Source organism: Simochromis diagramma, unplaced genomic scaffold (genome assembly GCF_900408965.1).
Source record: "Simochromis diagramma unplaced genomic scaffold, fSimDia1.1 OVJJ01000293.1, whole genome shotgun sequence".
Taxonomy (NCBI): domain Eukaryota; kingdom Metazoa; phylum Chordata; class Actinopteri; order Cichliformes; family Cichlidae; genus Simochromis; species Simochromis diagramma.
The window spans coordinates 19,378,857-19,404,235 of record NW_024386801.1 but is presented as its reverse complement, the minus strand read 5'-3'; the positions used below and the strand labels follow the sequence as shown (position 1 = coordinate 19,404,235).

The 25,379-nt window shown below is 39.9% G+C and overlaps 1 protein-coding gene across 5 annotated transcripts; it reads left to right on the top strand.

Annotated features, from left to right (window-relative positions):
- The first annotated feature begins 805 nt into the window (after positions 1 to 805).
- On the top strand, positions 806 to 23,723 carry mfge8b (milk fat globule EGF and factor V/VIII domain containing b). 5 transcript variants are annotated; one of them, XM_040026371.1, is made up of 11 exons: positions 809 to 994; positions 9,642 to 9,764; positions 9,958 to 10,089; positions 10,732 to 10,764; positions 16,055 to 16,168; positions 17,099 to 17,280; positions 17,567 to 17,722; positions 18,045 to 18,189; positions 19,898 to 20,082; positions 20,179 to 20,334; positions 20,921 to 23,723. In XM_040026371.1, the coding sequence occupies exons 1-11, from the start codon at positions 925 to 927 to the stop codon at positions 21,062 to 21,064; spliced, it is 1,440 nt and encodes a 479-aa protein (XP_039882305.1). In that variant the 5' UTR covers positions 809 to 924; the 3' UTR covers positions 21,065 to 23,723. The 5 variants fall into 5 exon arrangements, with proteins under 5 accessions (XP_039882308.1, XP_039882305.1, XP_039882303.1 ...); XM_040026369.1 differs by having other exon boundaries at positions 19,880 to 20,082; XM_040026372.1 differs by lacking the exon at positions 10,732 to 10,764 and having other exon boundaries at positions 19,880 to 20,082.
- The last annotated feature ends 1,656 nt before the right edge of the window (positions 23,724 to 25,379 follow it).

Genomic DNA, 25,379 nt, shown 5'->3' with positions numbered 1-25,379 from the left:
GCACCTTTGTGTGACTTTTTGGCACTGTATAAATTGAATTGAATTGAATTGAATTGAATCATCGTAGCTACAGTGGCCTCTGTGGGGTAAACAACTCTGGCCACCGCTGTTTAGCTTAGCTGTCAATATGTGTCCATGTTTATTTACTCTGGAGGAGGCTGTAAAACGTTTTGATGAAGTCTAATTTGGGTCAAAGGGTCAGTGAGCTTACTTCTGTCCAACAGCAGTAATAATGAGTTGAGTTCTTGAGTATATCCTGAACTTTTCTGTCAGTACGCGTTGCTGTTTTTGTCCCTGTTAGCTGTAACTCTCATACAATGTGAAAATGTAATCAAACTGTTTGTCAAGGAAAGAGTGTGAGTTTAAGGACGTCCTTTTGGTGGCCAAAGGTGATGCTATCAGAAGTTGGTTCTTGAAGTTCACTACTGCTGTTGGCTTGATATCTGAAGTCAAAATAAAGATGCGTGGTTCCTGGTGCTGTGATGTCCCTCAAACTCAGAGAAAAGCATTTTACTACAAGGACTGGCAGACCTATTCACCTTCGTAATACATAAATGTTACTAAAATGTAAACAATGATTTTCTCCTCAAGGTTTGGGTATTGAAAAATTGAATGAAATCAAATTTAGACATAGTGCAGCCCATTAGCTATAATAGCTTCTTTTGTTTCCATAGCAGATCAATTTACTTTTCTTAGTGACTTTTTTAAACGGGGGGCGGGGTCACAATTAAATGCCAGGCTGCGATTGGCCGAGAGCCGAGGTACACGTGCTCCTTCTCCACGCCTGCTCTCTGGGAGTAAGAGCCGAACAACAAGCTCGAGCCGCCGTAGCAACAACGTCCAGACTGTCGTTGCACTCTAACCGTACAGTTGTCCATCAAACTAATAAACTACAGCTATTTCACGGCTGACAAAACAAGAAGTATGAAGGAACAGACGCGGTTTTTCCTTTGGCTGCAACTTTTTACAGCTTGTCTGGTGTTTGGGGTAAACGGTAAGTTACCTCTCTCTCTCTCCCTGTTTTAACATTTGTTCTATTACTATCAGTCTTTACTGTCAACAGTCCTTACTGCTCAGACCGCAGCCCACAGCGTCCAGTACCGTGACTGTTTCAGTTGAGTTGGTTGCTTGCTTCCCCTCTCGTCACTTCTGATTTTACACAGTATAAATTAGTTGTTGACACCTCAGAGTTTTTTTCCCCTATCTCCCCCCTTTTTGTGCGTGTGTGCGCGCGCTAATCACACCCCGGCACAAGTGGTGCCTTCACTTCATCGCCAGAATAATGGAGCTGTGGGCATTTGTAGGTGCAAGTTCAAGCAATCCTTGAATAAGTGGACAGGACGTGTGGGAATGTGGTGAGTGGGACACTGGCTGGTTGTGAAACGGGAGGATTGCAGTTGTAAGGGTAATCACATAAAAACAACTAACTGTCTGTAGCTGATGAGATCTAAATGTGTTCCAGGTTTTGTATGGTTTACAGAGCCAACGCTTGGAGGCATTCATGTGCGCATTGACAACCCCCCCCCCCCCCCCCTTTTTTTTTTTTATTAAAAAGAGAAGCATACACACACTTACGGTGGCTATTATACTTATCCAGTGTTAACCTTATGCCATTGGCGCTTGTCTTTGTTTGCTTTTCCACGCATCAAACACATTTAGGCCGATGGACAAAAGCTGAAATGGCCTGACTTCCACTGCCTCCATTTCTGCTCACACACAAATGGAAAAGGAGTCACATGTGTTTTCCTTGGTATGATGGTGTATTTTCCAAATGTGAAAAAAGGAAGAAAAAAAGGATCATTTTCCACCATTTGCATATTGAAAAAAAAAGGGAAATTCATAACTTGGATTACTGTTGTGTAATAGTACATTGCTTTCCAGATTAAACATTTTGATTTATAGTCTATTCAGCTGTCAGTGAGCCACTGGCTTAGTCCTCCTGACGGATTGAAACTCAGTATCAGAGGTCAAAGCAGTTTCTTCTTCTTTACAGATGTATTTGAAAATATGTTGGAAAGCATAAAAATAAACTAATAAAGAACAGAGTTAGATTGATTTGAAAATAGAAGCGTAGAAGTGGCTACTTTTTTTCACAGTATAGCATGACTGTTGTACTTGTCATGGTTTCACTATCTGCCTAATGCTTCTGTGTCAAGAGTTTTTCCTGCCTTTTGACACCCACCAGAGATTTTGTTCAGAGCCAGAGGTAAATCACCAGCATTGTACTTTTTAAATTGCAGTTTACTAATGCATAAACCATGCTTTTCTTTGTAAGATAGTTAGAAATATCAGGAAATTACACTTTTGTTTCCTGTCAAAGTAGCAAAGACTCATTCGCTTTACTGAAGGTGGACTGAACTAGCTGTTCTGTGTAAGTCTCCCCTCAAATAGCTGTTTTGAGCCAGAAGAAACAGAGTGTGCCTTGGCTGTGTCTATGGTGCTTGTGTTTGGTGACGAGCCAACATGAATCCTATAATAGATACTTTATGCATTATGCTTTGCTTATAATATAACATCCGAACTACACATTGTGCTTAAGTGCTTCTTAGTGAGTTTTATTTTATTGTTTTGTAGATTTAGTGCTTTCGCTCATCAATTGTGTGGAAACACATGCTGTGGAAAAAGCAAGACATAATTGAAGATATGTTCTGTTTGGTAGTTAAGAGAACCATATTTTTTCTGACTTGAAGGATAGTGAAATTAATGGATAATAAACAACTCCTCTTACTTATCCCAGGTGCAGTATTGCACAAATGTTTCATGAACATTTCTACGTCTGTTGCTAAAACCGAAATGAATGAAGTGAAGTGCACATCTCCGTGTTCTCTTAGTCCTCAAGACTGACAGACAGGACAGCTGCGGAGAAAAGGTGTAGTTAACCCAACCACAATGTGAAGTCAATTTTCCAGATCCTAGCGTGCCAGCGAACTTCCACCCACACCAGCGCTTGCTCAAATCTCTGCTACAGACAGCAATGAAGGGGGGGGGGGGACTTGTTGCTGCTGTGTCATGCAAAATGTTTAGAGGCCATAATAAGAGCTGAGTGGATTTTTCCCACTCTGTGTTTGACCTGATTAGGTTCATTTCAGCAGGTTGTGCTTTGGTTGTCTTCTTCATTAGCTGCTGATGGAAGACAAGTGGTAAATTGAGTTCTGTCAGAGCTGAGGCAATCTTTTTCTCATGACAAGACCACTTAGGATAGCTGACGGAACCAGGGCTAAATATAGTCAGGGCACTGTGTGTGTATGTGTATAACTTGTGCATGTTGGCAGGTGTGTATGAATAATTTCCTTTTACAAATTTTCTTGTGAGTCTGAGATAATTGCTAATAGATCAGGTAGATATTGGTCTTACTAAATGTGAGATATCTGATCTCAACAAGGAGTTTAATTTCCTGTTAAAGTGATGATGTTCCTTCTTCGAAGTTGCAGAAAAAAATCACGAAGAGATTTTCCGGAATAATTTAGTTAGGATTGTTTTTATATATATATATATATATATATGTATATGTATATATGTATATTTAATTTTTCAATATTTTTCTGCTATTAATATTTATTAACATCTTATTTTGTATTAAAGAACATATAACCCATGGAATATCTTTTATTGTATATTGACCTTCTGGACTTCTTTACACACTTTCTGATTGCATCATTACTACTTTTACCCAAGTATCTTTTTCCAGCCCATTCTCACTTTTTCTGCATTGTTGTGTTGAAATAATAATAGTAATATAAAAGAAACAGCTTTTCATAACAGTGCACATTGGATTTATTACCTTTTCATATATTTTGGTCTGACTCTGCTAAAAAGGTTCTACTTACTTAGTAGTTAGTTGTTGTTGTTGTTATTGGCTAACAACTTGTGATTGAAAAGTTGTTACCCAGTGAGCATACCCTGGATAAACTTTTTGGCTTTTAGAATGAGCATAACTAAATTTACTGGATGGATAGATGGACTATTTTCTTTCTTTTTTTTTTGCTTTTTAATATAAACTCACCAGGAAAGTGTTTCCCATAGACTTCTATAGGACTGGGAATATTTATGAAAACTCATCAGTTTCTCCCTTGATGGCCATGAAAAAGTACAGATTTAAGACAGTTCAGTTTGGTTCACTTTTCACAATCTACATCCGTGTTTTATACACATCCTTTGTCTTAGGGGACTGGCATGGCTGTGCATTGGTCCAACACAGAGCTTTGGAGGACAACATCTGTCAGATTTTATATATTCTATATCCTTTTTTTTTTTTTTTTTTGCTTTTGGAGTTTGGAGTTTATTCATCTCCATGTGTGTGTGAATGTGTGACGGAAATCTTCATTCATATCAAAGCTCCGTCTAACCATCTGCGCGTTCTGGGTCTTCCCCTTGGGCGGCTGTCTGCTTCAGCATGTGACGACTTTATTATTCCTTTTCCCACCAAATCCCTTGGGGACAGGACAGGCTCTTTCTTTCTTTCTTTCTTTTTTTTTTTTTTTAAATTCCATATGAATTTTGAATAGCTTCCTTAATCAATGTTTCATAACAATATGGAATATCATCTAATTCGGGACACGTTATTAGTGTCTGTCGCCCCACTTTCCAATCTGCCATGCTGAATATTTTACACGCTGTCTTTTGTGCATTCAGCACTGGAGCCAAGTAGAAAATTGATGGGATTTGCATCCAAGATCAGGAGTTGTTTACACAAACTTTTTGTATTCATATGGTCGGAGAAAAGAACGCCAAATTATTGACGGTATTGCCACAAAGGTTACATCTCCAATGAGTAATCCAGTTAAGACTGTTGTTACTATGGAGTTATTATCTCTATTTCAGCTGTAGTCAGCTACAGACAAGCGTGTTGTTTTGTTGATGGTGCATGACTCGTGTGTGCCTGTGTGTTTGAGTGTGTATTTTTAGCGGCTGGCCTTCGTTGTTGTTTTCTTGGGAGCAGTAGCAGATGGCTGTGCTCTAGAATAGCAAATGCAGATTACAGAAACCTCACCTGCAGCTGGAGTCCCGCTGATTCTTAATATTGAAAAGGCTTGGGTTATCACAGGACCTTCTTTGGGCAGCCATAACACATCCACTTCCTGTGTGTTTAGGTTTTCCCTGCTTGCTCCTTGAGCACTCATTACTACAGGAATTTTTATTATAGTTCAGCACATCCTTAACTGTTTTAACAAGAGTTGGACGTGTGTGTGTGTGTGTGTGTGTGTGTGTGTGTGTGTGTGTGTGTGTGTGTGTGTTTGGACATGATGTAAGCTTTTCTCCTTCTGGTACACTGAGTTCCCACACTCGCCTGCCAGCCTGTATGACCTGGCATGCCAGTGTGTGGACATCAGAGCAGCGTACAGCATGTTTGCTGTTTTCAAACCCCAGGACCTTTTCAGTCCAGTTGTTAAGACCAACACCATTAGCCATTTCTGAGTCCAAATGGTCCTCCAATTCCCAATAGAAAATGAGCACTGAGACGCCATTGAAAGTTTAAAAAATGGTCTGAATTCTTTTAGCTCCATTAGAACAATCAGCGTAGCTGTTCTCCTAGGTGTTATAGTAAACTAAACCAAGGCTTGCTAGGTTTAGTGGCATGAGACGTTAACGGTAAATGAACCAGTTAGTTAACGTGTAAAGATGATTGTATTTAAATCTGTTTTTTGTAGATTTGTATGATATTTGAAGGTGAGCCTGTTTTTGATGTAAAGGTTAAGTTTTTTTTTTTGTTTTTTTTTTAAAGTACAGCACTTATATAACTTTGCATGTAAACAAAGCCAGAAAACGAAATACTAGTAACATTTGGAGGGTTCTCAATAGAACTACATGTTGAGGGTCCACAGTGGACGAGTGCTTATGGCATATGGCAAGAACACAAAAAACAAAACAAAAAACCCCACAGAGAACGTCTGAGATCCATGACATGATCTCATGTTAATATGTTGCTGCATGGTTTGGTATTAGCATGATATCCACAGTGAAACATTGACAGCATCATGTTGAAATTCTGTGAGCCTCACACAGTCGAGGAGATGCCTGGGTCCAGAAATGAGGTTGTTATATCGTCAGTAACACACTGGTATCAGTGCCTTGCTGCATTCTGTCCTGCACTAAAACAACTTCTCATGTCCGCTTCTTTTTTCTGTTCTGTTTTTTTGTTCTCACCATGCATATCAACAGTATGGAGACATTGCCTTTGAGATTATTGACTTCCAAACCCCTGACCTCTGACAGATCTCGCTCATTCTTTGCACTTAACATACAGCTTATGAGACTAATCACCCCTCAGACCACAGTCAAGTTACTTCCATATGGCTGCAGATAGCTCCTGTTTTGAATACATTTAATAAGGTAATTCCTTAATTAATGTCTTTTTAACCTGTCTAAGTGTATTACGTTTTGTGCACCACTGTTTTTTTTTTTCTCCAAGTCTCCTTTGATAACTCAGGGGTAATTCGGATGAAAGAAACTTTTTGCCCTTGGCTATGTGTATTTTGTGCACAGCAAATGGCATGCTCTGTGCAGTCCCCACAAATGATTAAGTTTGGAATACAAATGGATCGGACATCAGTGCGGAGGCCAGAGTTTTATGTTACCTCAAGAAGACAGAGGAGTCATTTGAGGACATTAGGAATGTGGTGGACAAACTGAGGACTCATTAAGTGTCCTCAGTTTGTCCACCACATTCCTAATGTCCTCAAATGACTCCTCTGTCTTCTTCCTCATTCAAGGTGCACATTAAATGCAGTAAGTCCAAAAAGTCCCTTGTTGTGGAGCCTGCACATCCTTGTTAAGTGCTCATTTTCTTTCCAGTCTATCCATCTGAATTGTATTGTGATCAGAGGGTACAGAGGATTGACTGAGATTGCTGGTTAACTGTAAAGGTTTCTCCTTCTGTGGGAAATATCTGTTGGTCCCCCCCCCCAACACTTATCACAGACGCTCATACCAAAGCCAGCTCCCTGTTTGGACCTCAATCTAGGGCTGGGGCATCATGGGAAAGGCACAGACAGTGACTCATAAAAAGTGAGAGAAACAATGCCCTGTGGAAATGGGTTTTCCAGCCAAACATCACTCCACATACCTTCCTGATCTGTCACTGTGGTTTAGATTTAGTGGGGCACCATGTTGGGTACTTGTAGAAGTGGTGTACTTTTTTGTTTTTTCACTGCATTAATAACTGTAGCAAATATTATGCATCTATATCTGTACTCTTGTAGTATAGAAAACATTTACTTAAACATATTTTTAAGATTTAAGTATCTTGGAAGAGTATAACAGAGCTTGGGGTTCATGTGGTTGCATTTGCACAGCATATAACAATATGTTCTATAACTGGTTAAGTTCAGAGCCATGACTTGTTTGCTTTGTGACTCTTCAATTTCATTATACTTAAAATGAATAGGTGTGAACAACAACAGTTTCACTCATTTCACTCATCAGTAAAGTGACTTTTACTGACAACGGTGTCATTGTAGGGATTTTTTCAGGTTGGGTCACTGCCTCTTTGCGGACCACATTAACTTGATGCGTCATTAATTTCATTTCCTCAATACACCCAGGCAGATTTTCAGCTGAATAAGTCAAGTCATACCACAAACAGACAGATAAAATGCCGATTGTTGCAAACTTTATTTGATTTTTTGTAAACATATTTTGTTATTCATTTTTATCTGTTGGGTTTCCAGAGGAAGGGAGGATGTGTTCCTTCCCAAAGATAAACAGGCAGCAACTTTGTTTGATAAGGATTTGTTAGTGCTGCCAGGCAGGCCTGTTTCCTAAGAATCCCACGAGATGTGAAAGCACTCGAGGGCCGTGACACTGGATGCAGCACAGATAACCCGGGATATTCGTGGGCTGGGCACTTCATGGATAAACAGTCAAACAGGATGTTTGTAAAATGGATCTGATTCTTGCAATTCCCTCAGTGCTGTTTGCTGGTAATAACAAATGAGGTCCATATTGTCATAAGTGACTATGCAATACTCAGACTACACAATATTCATTTGTGCACGTTGAAGAGTAGTGCTTCCGACGTTGGCTAGAGTTTGCACTGAATAAGTTACTCTGTGTTTTGTTTTGTTTTTGTTTTTAAGAACAACTAAGGATGTGTGTGATCACATTAGAAGCATGCGGCCTTGCGCATTAAATTTAGTCTCTCCAAAATACCATTTTTAGCTATGGCCCTGTGGCCTATGATAATTATACCCTCAGCATAGCTAAAATGCAGTTCTTTAACTTTATATTAGAAGGCGGGGAAAAATATTTATTTCCTCCACCAAAACACAGGGTCAGAACTCCTTTCTTAGCCTGTATGGCAGACTCTGTGGTGATTAAACCACTAGTTTGTCCCAAGGGGTCCAACCTCAGTTTCCTTAACAATTATCTAAATGATGATAAAGTGTTTGCTTAAAAAGGCATCTCTGTCTTCTTGGGTGTTATAAGACGCTAAATCATTGACTTCCTCTGTATTATTCAAAGTGTCAAAATAGCTATATAGAGTTGTAATTTTTAAAGTTGATTTCCAAAATACTATGTATCAATTTGCAGAAAATTGTCATTACATGTGGTTTGTTATTTAAACCCTATAAAGGGCTGATGGCTGTGTGAGATGCTTTCTCGCTAAGTTTGCTTTAGGAGGAGGAAAAAGCGCTTTGATAGAGCATGCAGGAAGTAAAATACCCATTTGCTCATTGTTAATTCACTGTACTTTTTTCACTGGTGTAATTCTCAAATAGACGTAACACATAGTTTGAATTAGAGGCATCCCTTTTTTGTTGGACTAAAACTCTGCGAGTGAATCAGACCTGATTCAGTCATGATGCTCTTAAAACACCGCAACAAACCCTCTGTTTCTTTTTTCCCCCTCCGCCGAACACTAACTGACATGATTTCCCTCATGCCCAGAGAGCAGCCAGATTGTCAGGTCCAGGCTTGGCGGCAGTTACACTCTGGTAGAAGCATCCAGTGTTTGTGTGGTGTTTACAGTGTAGTGATGGCTTACTCAGCTTTTTAAAACCCTCACTTCCAGCCTGCAGCATGGTGTTTACTCTTCAGAAACACAATATGGGAATAGAATGGAAATATGATAACAGAACAACATCATTTTAGTTGTTTAATTGTTGTTACACTCTTACTGAATGGCTTCAGACTATAGTTGTAATGCTAAAAAATGAGCAAAAATTTAATATTAGTAAAAACATGTATAGTGGCTCCATAGTGTGGTGGTTTGCACATACACCTAACAGTGAAGGATCCCTGTTGTAAGGAAGACGAGACCAAAAAATCCAATTGGGGTTGTGTCAGGAAGGCATCTGTTATTAAAAATATGTTAACATATGGAGCTACTCCTTTGTGAAAAAGGGATAGCTTCTTCATTGTAAAGACGCATAAAGCCAATGCTAAACCTGCCTACTGTATGTGAGCATATTTTCTGTCCTGAAATATTCTCCTGGAGATATCAGATGTTTGCTGAGGGGAAAAAGTAAACTGTCAAGCATTTATAAATGTGAAATGAAGCAAATAAACCACCGCTGGCTTCATTAAAAAAAATCAAATTCAATTTCCCCACTAGAAGAACAGTACTTTTTTATCAGTTCTTGTGCAGAGTAGTTTATTTTAAATGTAGTACTCAACTTGCCACCGTTCCACTCTGTATGCAGGTGATTTCTGTGAGGTGAACGTGTGCACTAATGGTGGGACCTGTGTGACCGGGGCAGGGTCTCCATTCATCTGCATCTGTCCTGATGGCTTCTCTGGAGAAACCTGCAATGAGACTGAGTCTGGTATGTTATGCCTCTGCAGGATGACTGATTCACAGTTTACTGCTTAGTTTTTCCTTAAACATTTTCTGGCATACCCCACTTCAGAAGCCCAAGTTTAATTTTGTTAAATCAAGGTTAAACCCCTTTCATAAAAAAATTACATAGAACACTGCTTAAACTCTGTTAAACTTGGCTCTTTTTTCAATACCCAAAGGACCTTGCAACCCCAATCCATGTAAGAATGATGCCATCTGTGAGGTGACAAGCCACTCCCGCCGAGGTGATGTCTTCAGCGAGTATGTCTGCAAATGCCAGCCAGGCTTTGATGGAGTTCACTGCCAGAACAGTAAGTTTGTGCTCCCTCTTGACTGTTGTAGGTTGCAAATATAAAATACTGGCAGGCTTTTTGTGGGCCTTGTAGAGCTGCTGTAGTGTAATAACTCTACTTAATGAAGGCCAACTATGAATGAAAATTGAAAAACAATGGGTGTTGGAACAGTTTTTTTGACTTCTACTGATGCTTACTTGTGGAGAAAATTGTAATAAGCAGACCTAAGTCTCAGTGTTGCCACTGTGCTACTATTGTGTGTGTGTTTGTTTGTTTGTTTGTTTTTTACCAGCAGTACATACTTTGCCATGCCATTAACTGGCACATGTAATGACGTCCACATTGATCAGTGTAATGTGATACACTAACATGGAGACAGCTGCTGTGAGTACTGGCCACCAGACCGACAGTTGTCATCCTTTTTCAGACGTCACTCAGACCAGGTTGCTTTAAACAGGGTCAGCCTGAAAGAGTCGAAACAAGGATGGGAACGTGCTGCGCTCCTGCAGCTGCCTCCACCCCTGCACACAGAGACAGATGGTTACTGTTTGCAGGAGAAGGCAGCAGAGTGACAGTTACCACACGTGCTCAAAGAGCTCATTTGCAAGTCAGACCTTCAAAGTGTATTTTTGTGTGAACCTGTGTGCTTTTCTGTCCTAGGTGTCCAAGGTGCAGATTTAAATTCAAAGAAAGGTAACAGTGAAAACAGGAGTGTTTGCTGCACTTTTATCTCTTTTCCTTCTTGGATCCAACTTCTCTCTGTTCGCTCTGGCTGCATGTGGAGGCTGAGGAATTTGGCTACATTCACAGACACACTTATAGACAAGGAACCGCTGAGTTCAGCATTATCTCTAACTCAGCACAAATAGTCCTTTATGAATCAAGGCCAACCACAAAAACAGCAGTGATATCATTTTAGCATTAGATCCACCAACTTTTAATCAGTTCAGCCACCCTGATGGGATGGGTCTTGTTATACTAAAACATTTGCTCAGATATCATTGAAGCTGTGCATCATTCCCGCTGAGTCAATTAGGTTGCTTCCAAGTTCTCATCTATTTTAATTTACAGTCCCCAGAGTGTATTTAGGTTCAAGACATTCTTTTTTTCATTTAAGAAACCATAGCCAAGGAATCTGTTTCTGTTTTCTTTTCCCCTCAAAAACCACAAATCACAGCTCATCAAAATCTATACATTCACAAGTCATTTGGCAGTTAATGTTAGCTAAGCTGCCAGAGTATGAGCCCTCCATGGGGCAGGCATTTACACTAATTAGATGATGCCTCAGGGATAATGAGGAGTGGAATTTATTTGACCATGTCTGTTTGAGAGCCCCCCTGAGGACTGCTGGGTCATAAAGGTCCCCCTCATTTTACAGCTTCTGATGACTTGTTTGACAGTTTAAGTGCTCTAAAATATGTCTGTGTGTGTGGGCAAGAAGTAACTACCATGGCAGCCAGCTCCTATGGTTTGTGTGAAGCAGAAGGAGTCTGGAAGAAGAAAACCGGTGACTGTGGTGAACCCAGGGATGTAGTGTAGTTAAACATTTAGCCAACATTCTCACATTCACTTCACACTTGCACATTCAGACAGAAATATGAGGCCAGAACTTCAGAAAAATAAAATATTCAGAAATGTGAGGCTGTATAGGATTGGTAATGCATGGGAGTCTGTGATTGGAGTGATGGTGCTAATCAGAAAGCAGTCAAGCTCAAAGCCTGACAAGCAGGTGTCAGCAAACTGGAAGCCAGATGTAGGAGATGATGTTCTCACACAAACTACTGCATGGAAAAAAAATACTATAAATAGAAACAGAAAAGAAGTGGAAGATTGGCTGATCGGGGAATGGGGGGGTACAAAATGGCACCATTCAACTCCACTTCAAGATTCGCAGCCTAAAATTCTTTTGAGAAACACATCAAAGGAACAAGAAATCTACTGGAAAACAGCTTAATCACGTGTGGGCTGCATATCCCACATGAACAGCCGCACGCAGCTCATGATCTCATGTACAGACTGTTTAGCATACACTTACACACACACGCACACATGGTTTATCCCTCGTGCCAGTCTAGCCAACAGAAAGTGGCGGTCCATGCTGAGTGCTAGCAACGTCAGCGCTGCTTCTGTTGCCGGGTGAAAAAGCGAACATGGAGGCGGAACAGTGAATTAAGTCTGTGCCCTCCTTACAATGTCACACTCACTACTCAGGTCTGACTGCAGCAGTTCTGATTGTCCTATCAAATTGGCCTAAAAGCCTTTATGGGTTGTACAGAATTTGTGTGTGTGTGTGTGTGTGTGTGTGTGTGTGTGTGTGTGTGTGTGGTGGTGGTGGGGGGGGGGTGTATAGAGATGCAGAGAGAGAGAGAGAGAAGGATGTTGAATGCTTTTCACTTCAGACCGAAGCAGATTAATGCAAACAGTACGGGAAAGAGTCTTTTTCTTCTTACAGTCTTTAAATCCCACATTTCTGAACAGTTATTCCGACTTCTTGGAAATCAGTGCGGAGGCCAGAAAAGGGTGTGTCTATGAGTGTTCTGATCTCTCATTTGTTTTGGGAGAGTTTTCAACTCCTCCCAGGATGTGGTGGTGCGGACAGTCTGGGACACATGCCCCCTGTGGAATACAGGGTGTGTGTTTCATGTGTGTTTGTGCCGTCGTGAACTCTGTTGTGCCTGGCATATATTTTTTGGTTCTCTACAGTCTGCATTTAAGAAACCCTGTTGACCTAATAGGAACTCAAAGCAGCTTATGTGGAATCACTACATGATCTTAAGAATCACGACACAGCTGTCAGGTGTTTTGATAAGAGGCTGAAGCCTCACAGGTAAAAAACAGACTAGTAAAGGTGGGTAGTCACAATTAACCATAGAGGTTGCTTCCATGAAAATAAAGACATTACAGCTTGGATGGATGGATGAAGTGAAGTAAAATTATGTATTTTTTTTATATTAGTTCTTGACATTAAGTAATTTTTAAACTAAAAGGAATTTCCTTGTCAAAAGTAAAACATTCTCCGTCCACTAAATAAGTATACATATTTGAGTAATACTTAAAATTTTATTAAGCGAGTTGGCTTTAAAAAAAACTAGACTTATGGCATTCACCCATGAAGTTATGATAGATTAGAGGAGCCTGCTGTGTTTTTATTTGAAATTGTAGTGAGTCGAGTGGCTTTGCCCAAGATCCCCAAGAAAGTACACCAACCACATTTGTGTAAATATGTAAATATAATGTGGTGTTTAACTTTAGATTACTTCTAACTTTAGAAGGGTTTTGCAGGGAACCTTGAAATCCATCAAACTTCCCCTTCTCTTTTCTTTTTTCTTTTAAGCCACAAGGACATGAAGTCATGAATAATGAATACATCATACAAGAGTGTGGAGATGCAGTAATATAGATAGTAAAATGTTTCACTATAGAAGCTTTGGTGTTATGGTGGGACAGACTGTTATAGGCTGTGCTATAACAGTCTGTCCAGTTCACAGCACACAGAAAATAACACATTTCAGCCTTTTTTTAATTTAATAATGCCACTGGGGTTAAGAGTACATCTTGGTTACTGTACCATGGCAACAGTATGAGAAGTGATTAAAATATGTAATCTTGTCACTTCATGTTGGCTTTAGTTTGAATAAATGACTTTGGTCCTGTTTAATAGTTGTGCTAAATTTCATAAAAATCATAAGGTCGAACGTTGCTAGCATTTATACTGAGTTTAGCAGTTTCATATAAATAAGTTTCAGAAGGTTCTTAAGTAACGTCCTTGGTGTGTTGCTACTCTTTGTCTTTGTGGAGAAGGGTTTCTGTTTTGTTGTAAAGTCACATCAATCATTTAGTTTCAGAGCTCACTTTGAGAACCTTGTAAGGTCTAGTCTCACACTGTGAGGTATGGAGAACACAACACTTTTAAAAGAGTAACTCCAAAGCAGGTTTGGACTGTCAGATGCAAGCTGGCACCTCATCCCACCCTGCTGCAGCACAGATCCAGGATGCAGACAGCTTTGGTGATCACCACATGCGCTGCCAGCGGACCTTGGCTGTGCTTCGATCAGGGTCAGATTTCAAACAAGCCACGTGAGATCTCTATTGGTTTTCGCTTCATGCTGAGACAGATATTGACACTCTAAATATTGTGGTAGTGTGCCGTTTCCCTTAAACGTGATAGGGTTTGTTGGATCCCAGCCATAGAGAGCTGGCCTGTTTAGCTACCACGCACTCGTCCCACTAAAATCTATATGTACAAACAGTTAGCTGATACTGGGATGCTACTACACACAGAACAGTCAGTATTGTTTTTCTTTTAGTTGTGCAGGTCATACATTTTGCAACATTTCCCTTGCCTGTTTTCTCCCTCTCTTCTTTCCTCCCCCTTTTATCAGATAGATGGATAAATGGATTAGCGCCTGGATCTGACAAGGCTGTGTGGTCCTCCTGGTCCTCAATCCTCTTACAGGAGGAGGGCCACCAGCTGACGCTCCTCAGAACTTGACAAGAGTTTGTCTTACTAATGTTGTCTGGTTTGTTTTCTTTGAAACCTCACAGATCATCTCACTTATTTGTGACAAGAACTCAGTTTGTCCCCACAAAGCCTCTCGCCCCAGAAAACAGCTGTCTGATTTTAAATAAGTTTTAAAGTAAATAAAAATGGAAGATTGACCTTTAACTTTTGACTGTTTCTACCCATTAATTAGCAAAGTGCAAGTATTCATACACCATGTGCTACATTCATCCTACACATTTTATTTCATTTTCCTTTTTTCTGTTTCTGTAGTTTTGAACGTTGTAACGATCCAGTGCATGTAAAAAAAATAAAAATAAAACAATGATAATAATAATAATAAAAACAATTATGCTGTAATAAATTGTTATAGTAAAATGTAAAAGTGCTCTGATACAGGAAATACCAGCATGCCTGGATATAGACAGAGGTAGCTGCTAACATTTTTTTTTTCACAACAACAAAGTGATCTAAGAGGCTATTTGCAACATGCGTTTAAAATATTCAGCTGCTAAAATAGTCAGTTTTATGTGATGTAGCATGAGCTCCCCGAGCTAGAAGTGTCACAGCTGTGGACCTCATTATCCAGAGTTTGCGGATGCACATTTCAAAATGACTATATTCCTCCTGTGACGTTTGAAAATGAATGTTTGGACACAGAGCTATTTATAGAGAAGGCATGTGGGCAGGAAGATGCTGCTGTGTGTGCGTGTTTGTTGGTTAGAAACATTACATCAATGTGCTGAGTTGTTTGCGTGCATTTCCCTGTGTAATAACAAGCACTCAGGATTAAAGCTTTAGAGATTTGGTCTGAAATTCTGCTTTTTGTGTGCAGTCATCTGTACAACCAGCATCGTTTGTGCCTTGGTCCTGAATGTGGTCAATATAGAGTGCCTTCAGTGCCGGTTTAGTCACACTGACAGTTGTGGTGGGTGAGATGAAAAGGAGTTTAGTCCCATTTTCATTCTGCTGATTTGTCCCCCTCTCTGTGCTACAGTTTTTAAGTGGGACACATAATGTTTGTAAGGGTACCATCAAGAGGTGATGCAAAGAATTACAGCAAAATGAACACATTCAAGGCACTGAAATGATTCTCCAGAAGATCATCTATTCTACTTTGAGCATCCAGAAATGGAGTCAGAGATTTCCTATAATGACACATTTACTTCTGGGAGATTTGTTTTATAATCTACACCTAAAACACATGATCTCATGTGCAGTAGTCTCTTTGATGTCAAATATATCTGTCAAGTTTGCATTTTCTGACTAAGGACTAAGCTCGTCTCACTAACCTCTCTACAGCTCCAGTTCTGCTGGCACAGCATGAGGTGACCTTACTGTAAATCAGATGATTGAATATTGAACTCTGTTTCTCAAGCATGATATGCAGCTCACTCACACTTCTAACCATAATCTGCTTTTAAACTTACCTATAGTTGACCTGTCCTGTAACAACACTGACTGTGATTTATCTCCCTGTAGATGTAAATGACTGCGCTGGACAGCCATGTGAGAATGGCGGTACCTGCAGAGACCTGGATGGAGATTTCAAATGCCACTGCCCTTCCCCTTATGTAGGAAAACACTGCCAACTTCGTAAGTGTCAGACAAGCACTTGGTATGACAAAATGCTTTGAGGGATAAATAGCTAAAAAACAAAGACATTTTTTAGATGGCAATAAAAAAAACTCCATATCTTCTTAGCTTTAATATTGCTAATGTAACAGAAGCACTGTGATTAAAGGAAGTGCACGACACTAAAGAGGATAGGGGATGGTGGCCAAGCTGCTGGGGTTTTATGATGATCAATGCTCAACATAAAGATGGTCTGTTCAAAATGCAAAATCAATGCTTTGTTCAATTAGGCTGATTCAGTGCTCTGCATCCCTAATGATTTTATGGTTCAGGCTAGTAAAAGTTATGCATACACATCACGTGTGTGAGACCAGATACTGACTTTTTACATGCCTCTCCATTGGTGACCGTCAGATGCAGAATTTTGGGGGGAGTTCTTCATCCCTTGAGCCAATTCTTCTGAATATGATACTTGAGAAATGTGTTGTTGGTACTGATTTGATACAGACATTCACTTGGACTTAATAAATAAATAATAAACTAATTTCAGTTTTGTTGTCAAAGAAAACACAATTTTGGTTATAAGTGAAGAATTAAAAAGCAACAGCAGAAAATCTTCTATAGAGCCTCTAGCTGCCAATTACATTACCAACACAGACATGTCACCTATATAAATTAGGTTGATTACTAGTACAGGTGGATGCAGGGGTTGTGAAGGAGTTGAATCAGCAGGTAGCCACGCAGGGCAGCAGCACTGCTGACATATCAGACCCCAAGACTGGTATGATACTGGGGAGTGAGGCGTAGTAAAAGTAAAACTATCTCATAGGCTTCGCACCACGTGAAGAACGTGAAGACTGCATTGTGACATAATGTTTATTCAGCTCCATATCTCAGAAACAGAAATGAAATGGAAATAAACTTTAACCTAACTCCAGGCTCTTTCTTCAGGCTGTATTTCTCTTCTCGGCATGGAGGGAGGGGGCATTGCCGAGTCACAGATCTCAGCCTCATCAGTCCGCTACAGCCTACTGGGCCTGCAGCGCTGGGGCTCTGAGCTTGCCCGCCTCCACAACAAGGGACTGGTTAATGCCTGGAGTGCTGCTGCACATGACAAGAACCCATGGATACAAGTGAGAATAGTTATACAGTAGATTATGAGTGTAACGCAGGCAGTTAGAAAACTGACCATGTAGACTGACAATAATAAATAAAGGCTGGTGAGAAATTAGGGTCTGGAATCATCGAGATTTAAAACAAATGCATTTCAATCATAAACTTTTAACATATTCTCACAGTATGCAGAGCTTTTTGTTTGGACTGCTTCATTTTACCTCTTATGTTTTTGAGATTTTGAAAACTATTTGATTTAAAGGGAAGGGAGACTCATCTTACCATCATCCATTTTTACATTTCCAGATCAACATGCAAAGAAAGATGCGCTTCACAGGAATTGTGACACAGGGCGCCAGTCGCATGGGCACAGCTGAGTTTATCAAGGCCTTCAAGGTGGCCTCCAGCCTGGACGGCAGGACATACACCATGTACAGAACAGATGGACAGAGAAAAGACTATGTAAGGCAACAGAAGAATAAAACACACAGTATTCTAGTTGAAAAGTCTGGTTTCCATTGCTTTATGTTAGAATTGCAGTAACTGTTCCAAACAAGACAGATTCCACAGTGATAAAATAAATACAAATAAATAAATAATATATCACACATCACACAGATAAATCTGGTAATACTCTACGGTTACTATAATGCCACACTTTTGACTGCATCAGCTTGAAAGCAGAAGTTTATTCAAGATAGGTCACAAAGCTACTAACAATGGTTGCTAACACTCACCTGATGGTGGAGTTGACACAGTTTGCTTGCTCCCACCTCTCTCCTAGATTTTTGTGGGGAACATGGACAATGACGGCACCAAGACTAACATTTTTGACCCCCCGATCATTGCCCAGTACATCCGCATCATTCCCGTTGTGTGTCGTAAGGCTTGCACTCTGCGCATGGAGCTGGTGGGCTGTGAACTCAACGGTAAATTCACAAAGAAAACATCTGCTGTACACATGCCGCGCACACATGTTAGGTTCTCAGTTTATTGAGGTTTGTTAGTGACTGAAAGAAGCTTTTTAACATGCAGGCTTAATGTGGGAGGAAGTTTTCAGGAAGGGAAATCCAACAGCCTTTTTTCTGCTGGCATTTATCTCCTATGTTTTGTCACTAATTATTTCAGTTTTGCATTGAGCGGTTAATCATGATCAAACGATGTCATGCGCAGGGTAATACTGTTTGCCAGCTGTGCTGTCTGAGTTTAAGATGTTCCCTAAAGAATTTATTAAAACCATATGATTATATATACCACAACATATTGGATGCTAATTGGTAAAAGACTCATCATATTCATCGTCCCAATGTTGTCACCCCAGGAGGCTGATGTAATATGTGGTTCTTTGAAGTCTTCTGTATTTCAGCAGAAGCATATTCATCTTTCTTTTCCTTTTATCATTATCATGTAGTTCCTTCAGTCTTGCTGGCCTCGTCACACTGTCAGACATCTGTTTCTCTTTGTTGTCTCTTATCAGTGTGTGTTCTTCTTCCACTGAACTTCAGTTTCTGCATGATTCCACAGTTGTGTAACACGAGATCCCGACCAGCATGTGTTTTTGGTTTAATCACTTTACAACATACTAATACTTTCACATTCACTTTAATGCAAAATGCTCATTACCTAATCTAGCACTGTTTGTTTTACATTCACTGACTTGCTTCAACGCTGTTGAGTGAATCAGCTCAACTGTAAAGATGCTGTTTTAATATTCAGCTGCTTGTGCTAAATATTTTTCATGCAGCTTTGACCCCTGTTCATTTAACATGCATGCTCAGCTGTTCCACTAACCCATCACTCATTAAAAGTCTGTTACAGCCTTTAAATATTACACTGAGCTCCACGCATTTTTCTTTTTTTAAGGTCTTTATTCTGCACATGTAAAATTACATAAAGTAAGAATACTGTGGACCTCCAGTCACTGTAAAACCTAATGTTCTCCTCATCCAGTGGGTGTTTGTCAGCCTCAGGTGTGATTGGGTAAGAGCAGAGACGTTATTGAACAAAGAAAAGTAGAAATCTTTGGGCCCAGCAAAACCAAAAAACTAATAAGCCATTCATCTTGTTGCATGCTCAGAGTTGAAGCTCATGTAATTTTAAACTGCGGGTTGGTGGGCATAACTAATAGTATTCATAATGAAGATGAAGGCAAGTGTATGTAGTGGCGTTTTTTTTAGCTTGCTTTATCCTTGGTGTGAACAAACATGGCAGTGCTCTGGTGAGCTGAGCCAGGCACTCCAAGTATATGATTTTATGTCCCCATGAAATTAAAACATTCATTTAGACAAAAGCCCAATGTTGTTAGCCTAAAATGGCAGCTAAATAGCAAGACTGTCTTGTAGAAGAAATGTAGTTGGTCTAAGGGTTAGGACAGTACATTATGAAATATAAATTATTCCAGCCAGCCGCAACAAAGAGTTGAGAAACACCCACATTTTGTCCTTGCTCATTTGTCTGTCGCTTTGCATCACTGGCTGGCCTTGGGCTGCTTCCTGTCCGTCCTCTGTCTATCATGCTTTCTTTCTTTCTTTCTTTCTTTCTCTTTCTTTCTCTTTCTTTCCATTCCTCTTTTCTCTCTTTCCTTTGTCTCTTCTTCTCTGCCTGGTCTCACCTCCACAGTGTATTCAAACGCTTCAGGTTGTTCAGAGCCAATGGGCATGAAGTCCAGATTGGTGTCTGATCGCCAGATTACAGCCTCCAGCACCTTCCGCACCTGGGGCATTGAGGCCTTCACCTGGCACCCTCACTACGCCCGGCTGGACAAACAGGGCAAGACCAACGCCTGGACTGCTGCTACCAACAACCGATCTGAGTGGATACAGGTGGGAGAAGACTGGCCAGAGTTGCACACTGGTTTTTATTTAATGCATTCTACTCATGTAAAGGTTCTTTTTTTTTTTTTTTGTCTATGACCTCAGGTTGACCTTCAGTCTACCAAGAGGATCACAGGAATCATCACACAGGGAGCCAAAGACTTTGGCTCTGTCCAGTTTGTCACAGCCTTCAAAGTCGCCCACAGTGATGATGGACAGTTGTGGACCATAGTTAAGGACGAGACCACAAAGACAGACAAGGTCGGTCCAACAGCACAGGGGAACAAAATGAATTTAAATGTTCTTCTAATTACTGAGTAAAACTTCACACACCTAGACTGGCCACAACATTAAAACCATCTGCCTAATCTTGTGTACCTTCCAGTCATGGTACCCAAACAGCTCTTACTTTAACCGTGTGTTTTTTGTAATCGGTAAATAATTAAATAAAGCAAAAAACTGAATAACAACGAAATCTGTATTTGATGTACTTGTCTGCGTCTGGAGCCAGTTATGCTGTCACTGGGACTGATTAGTCTTCTGTGTGTATTCATTTCCATTACAGCCGAAAAATCAATTGATCTGCAGATGCAGGCAGTATACGGCCAGATTAGGTCACACTGAGGCGTGGCTCTGATTTAATCAATAAAACATTTATGACTTTATGATCTCATTTTGAATTTTGTGTTTTATGTTGACAATGGTTTTAGATCCCATGTTCCTTTTTACTTTTGCAACTAAAATATCTTAATGGATCTTAATAACTTTACACAGTAAATTAAGGGCGTTTTACTGTTGCAACAATATGTGAAACTGTTGTGTTAATTAATCACTTTCTTCTCTTCAGATTTTCCCAGGCAACAGCGACAACAACGTTCACAAAAAGAACATCTTTGAGCCGCCGTTCTACGCCCAATACGTCCGCATCCTGCCGTGGGAGTGGCATGACCACATCACCCTGCGAATGGAGCTTCTGGGCTGTGACGAGTAGCGTTGCCCCCCCCCCCCCCTCCTCTTCTCTACCTCCTTCCCCTCTCTTTGCTTTCCTCCCTTCCCTCTTAATTCCCTCCTTTCTTTCTCCCTGTTGAGCCACACCTGCACTGCCTTGCTCTCAGCCCTAGAGGGCAGCAAACACCAGAGTAGCACACCACGACCTAAACCCTGGCTGGCCGGAGGTGGGAGTTGTTGCCCCTAACCAGTGTTACCAGAAGTCCACGTGTGCCCTCTGTTTTTGTTTCCTGAACTGATCATTCATCTTTTCCACCTGAACCAAATCTGGGATCTTTTCAGGAAGCAGATCTATGGACAGATATGATCCAATCTATTGGCAAAATATAAATAAAATTATTGTGTCCCTAATCCCCGTGTTTGAGGTCAGGGGTAACACGACTGCTGCTGTACCAGTTGGTGCTACCTGGACTCTGATCTTAAATCTGTTCTTTGTGGAACATGGAACCTCCGAGACCCACAGCTGGTGATGTATATACGCTCCATTAAAACAGCTTGCACATGTCCTTTAAATGAACCCTTGAGCTCCCCTGAAGAAACACAGAATAATTATTATTTTTTGAAGTTACACTGAGAGTTATGGACAAAACTTAATCTGAACATAATATCTAATAATTAATATATGATTAACATATTAGCAAATAACCAGATTTTTTTAAATGTATTTTTATTTGAAAAAACGACCAAATTTACTCACAACAAACTAAAAGCTTGTAATATTTTATTTTGCTTGGCAAAAAAAAAAAATGTGAGACTGAAAATCTCAAGGTCAGTCTTCGAGTAGTACTAGTCTTTCTCACCAGTGGTTTAAAGAGTTAAATTCTTAGTTTGTTACCTTTTGTTCCTTTTCAGGGCTGCTTTAAGATGTTTAATATCTATTTAATATCTAGTTCCAAGCTTTAGTATAGCAGCCACTAACAGAATAGTGTTCCTTTTTTGTACAAGAGTAAATTCTTGACCTGGATGCTTCAAATAAAGATGCAATCCACACATATTTTTTTGCCAGCACATCCTCAGGTTGTTGTTGTATTTATAAAAATCTAGTATATGGTGCACTGGTGCTGACACACAGAACAGAAAGAGGAATCAAATGTGTTTAAGTCTCCATCATTACAAACCTATAGAGTCACTTCGCTTGTGATCTAAAATACCTGAGGAGACACCCGGGATCAGATATTTTAAACAAAAGACAACAGGTTTAAGATAATTAAGAGGTAATTAATATATGAAAGACAAAAACAACACTTTTTTCTTTATTTGCAAATCGTTCAAACACATGCTGCAGTCATTAGAGGGGATAAAATTTTTCAAAACATTTAAGATCATTCAGAAAATGTTTTTTGTTTTTTTACAGTTATTGCAGTCTTTCATGTGTTATTAGCTATAGCAGATATATTTTACTTTTATAAAGTCACATTTATGTTCTGGTTATAAAAGTCTCAGATCTGGACCCCCTACTCAACTTATGTTTTACTGAAATAACAGTATTAAATCTGTAAATATATGTATTACCAGATGCAAGCCTAAAACTAAACGGATGTCTCAGGTCAAGGTAGATCTGCTCCAAATGTACAGCAAATGCTACTGAACACTCCTCTTTCACTCACTCACTCGGCCCTGCTTCTAGTCGTGTTCACACAGTTTCACTTTTTTATGGCACTTTTATGTTCGTGTTTTGAAAGTATTAAAAACCAAAAAAAAACTGTGCTGTGCATTGAAGAACAAACATAGATTTTGCTGTTATGTGTAGAGGTAAGCAGCAGAGAAATCAGCAGAGAAATCAAGTTTGCAGTTCAGTGTCTGTTGGATTAAACTGAGTTTTGAAAGTGGTGTGTGTGCGTGTGTAGGGGGGAAGGGGTTTGGGTTTAACATTCATATACGCAGTACGTTTGTACTGGGATCTGCCTGGATTGGTAGACACTAATGTTTGCAGCAGATCATTTACTTTGGGTCCAGCATTATGCCTCCAGTTCAAAGCTGCAGCCCTGCTGATAAGATACCAAATTAAAGCTGATTTTAACGCTTCCACTGGACATGACACAAGCCTCCATATCATCAGCTTTCTGCCACCCTGTCACAGTATTCTAAACCTTTCCACCCCATGAATTATGAATTATGGGCTTGTGCAATATTATACTGTGTTAGGTTTGATGACAATAAATATTAATTCAGGATCCCTAAAAAATGCATGAGGGGACAGCAGTGCCACTGAGAGGTCGCGGATAGATGTCGGTGTCAAACACTGTACAGTATTTATTATCGGCGCAGATGATTCCAGGCAGCAGGCAGCCCTCTTATCCACGTCTGCATGCGTTTTATTGGTTAATAGTTGCTCAGTTTAAGTTTCCACTTTACTGGTGACATTTTTTCTAGATAGTCATCAGCATTGAAGTTATAGATATCTTGTTCCCCTGTTCTGGCTTTTTTTTCCTGATTGATCAAAAAGAAACTGATGATATTGATGTGTTTTATGTATTATGAGTTACTGACTGTTGACCTCTGAATTTTGGCTGGTTTTGAAGCTTTTTAAAAAAAAAAAAAAAAAATTATTATTCCAGTCTTGTGTTTCTAAGAGGACCTTGTGTTTGGCCTTTGTATCTTTTAAAATGAACGAATAAATAAAGAAAACTGAAAAACTGTCATAGTGAATTGACTGGGGGCTACTTGACTGTTACAGCAGCAACCTTTAAATCTGTCTTTGGGTGGCAGACTTAGGTTATATTATGCTGAATTAATTGGACCTGTTTTCCATTTAAAAAGGTGGCAGATCAAAAGATGAGGAGCGTGGAGGGTTGTTTTTGCCTGTTTAGCATTTAAACACCCCAAGGGTCTTTCTTTTTACCACTCTGCCTTTTTAAATGTATCGTCACCCAAAGAGGGCATGTCTTCTTTTCTCATTACAGCCTGTGAAGGTCACTCCCAAGTAGGGAAATCCCTCTAAGGTTTGACCCACATAATTGCAATCATATGAAAATACATTCACATGGTGACACGGTGGCGGTTAAATTCTTGTCGGTTTGGGCTTTTTTTTTTTTTGCTAGACCTGAACAAACAAAAGGTAAATGTGGAAAATTACTCCAGCAAAACCTTCAGATGATTGTTGTTGTGAACTGCTCCTATATAATAAAATTTAGCTGAATACTATGTTTTTTGTGCTTAACCAGTAAATTCTGGCTAATTGTGTAAAAAAAGCAGTAAATCCAGTTACGACCAGCCCTCCCAAGTAAACCAGCTGTTTTCCCTCTGGTCTTGCTGGCAGCTATGGTGTGAGTTGAGAACCTGTCTCTTTGTTGTTGTTTTTTGCCACATATATATACTTTGTTATACACAAACATTTTTATCGGAGGGAATACTTTGCTTTTACAAGTTATTTCTTACTTATTAACCTTTAGAGTACTTTCAAAATCCCTACGTTGATCCTATGTTTTTTTTAATCAGTGAGATTAATGTCTTTGTCAGGAAAGACCTGAGAACAAAAATGAGTCACAAAAACACAAACAACAGACAAAGAAATGCGGAACAGAGTAAACAATGTGTTAATAAATGCAGTTGAAAGAATGATAAAAAAATGAGATGATTAAGCCTATACGTGGGGGCTAAATCTCCAAAATCAAATCAAATCACTTTTATTGTCACATCACATGTGCAGGTACATTGGTACAGCACATGTGAGTGAAATTCTTGTGTGCGAGCTTCACAAGCAACAGAGTTGTGCAAAATACAATAATGTAAACAAGCAAAATACAAGAATGGCTACATCTGAAACTAATAAATATATGTACAATATATAATAGTATATGCATTTCTGGATGTGTATACTAAATATTTTTCTACGTGTGTGTGTGTGTGTGTGTGTGTGTGTGTGTGTACACATATTTTACAAATTAAATAGAGTAAACAATAAATAAAATATATAAAATATACAGAGTTGAGACATGTGCAAAACAGTGGTGTTACTGTACAGTATGGAGTGCATAATGTTAAAGTTCCAGTAGTGAAGCTGAGGTGTCTATGACGTGTTCAGCAGTCTGATGGCCTGATGGAAGAAGCTGTCTCTCAGTCTGCTGGTACGGGACCGGATGCTGCAGAACCTCCTTCCTGATGGAAGTAGTCTGAACAGTTTATGGCTGGGGTGACTGGAGTCCTTGATGATCCTCCCCGCTTTCCTCAGGCACCGCTTCCTGTAGATGTCTTGGAGGGAGGGAAGCTCACCTCCAATTATCCGTTCAGAGCACCGCACTACTCGCTGGAGAGCTTTGCAGTTGTAGGCGGTGCTGTTGCCATACCAGGTGGTGATG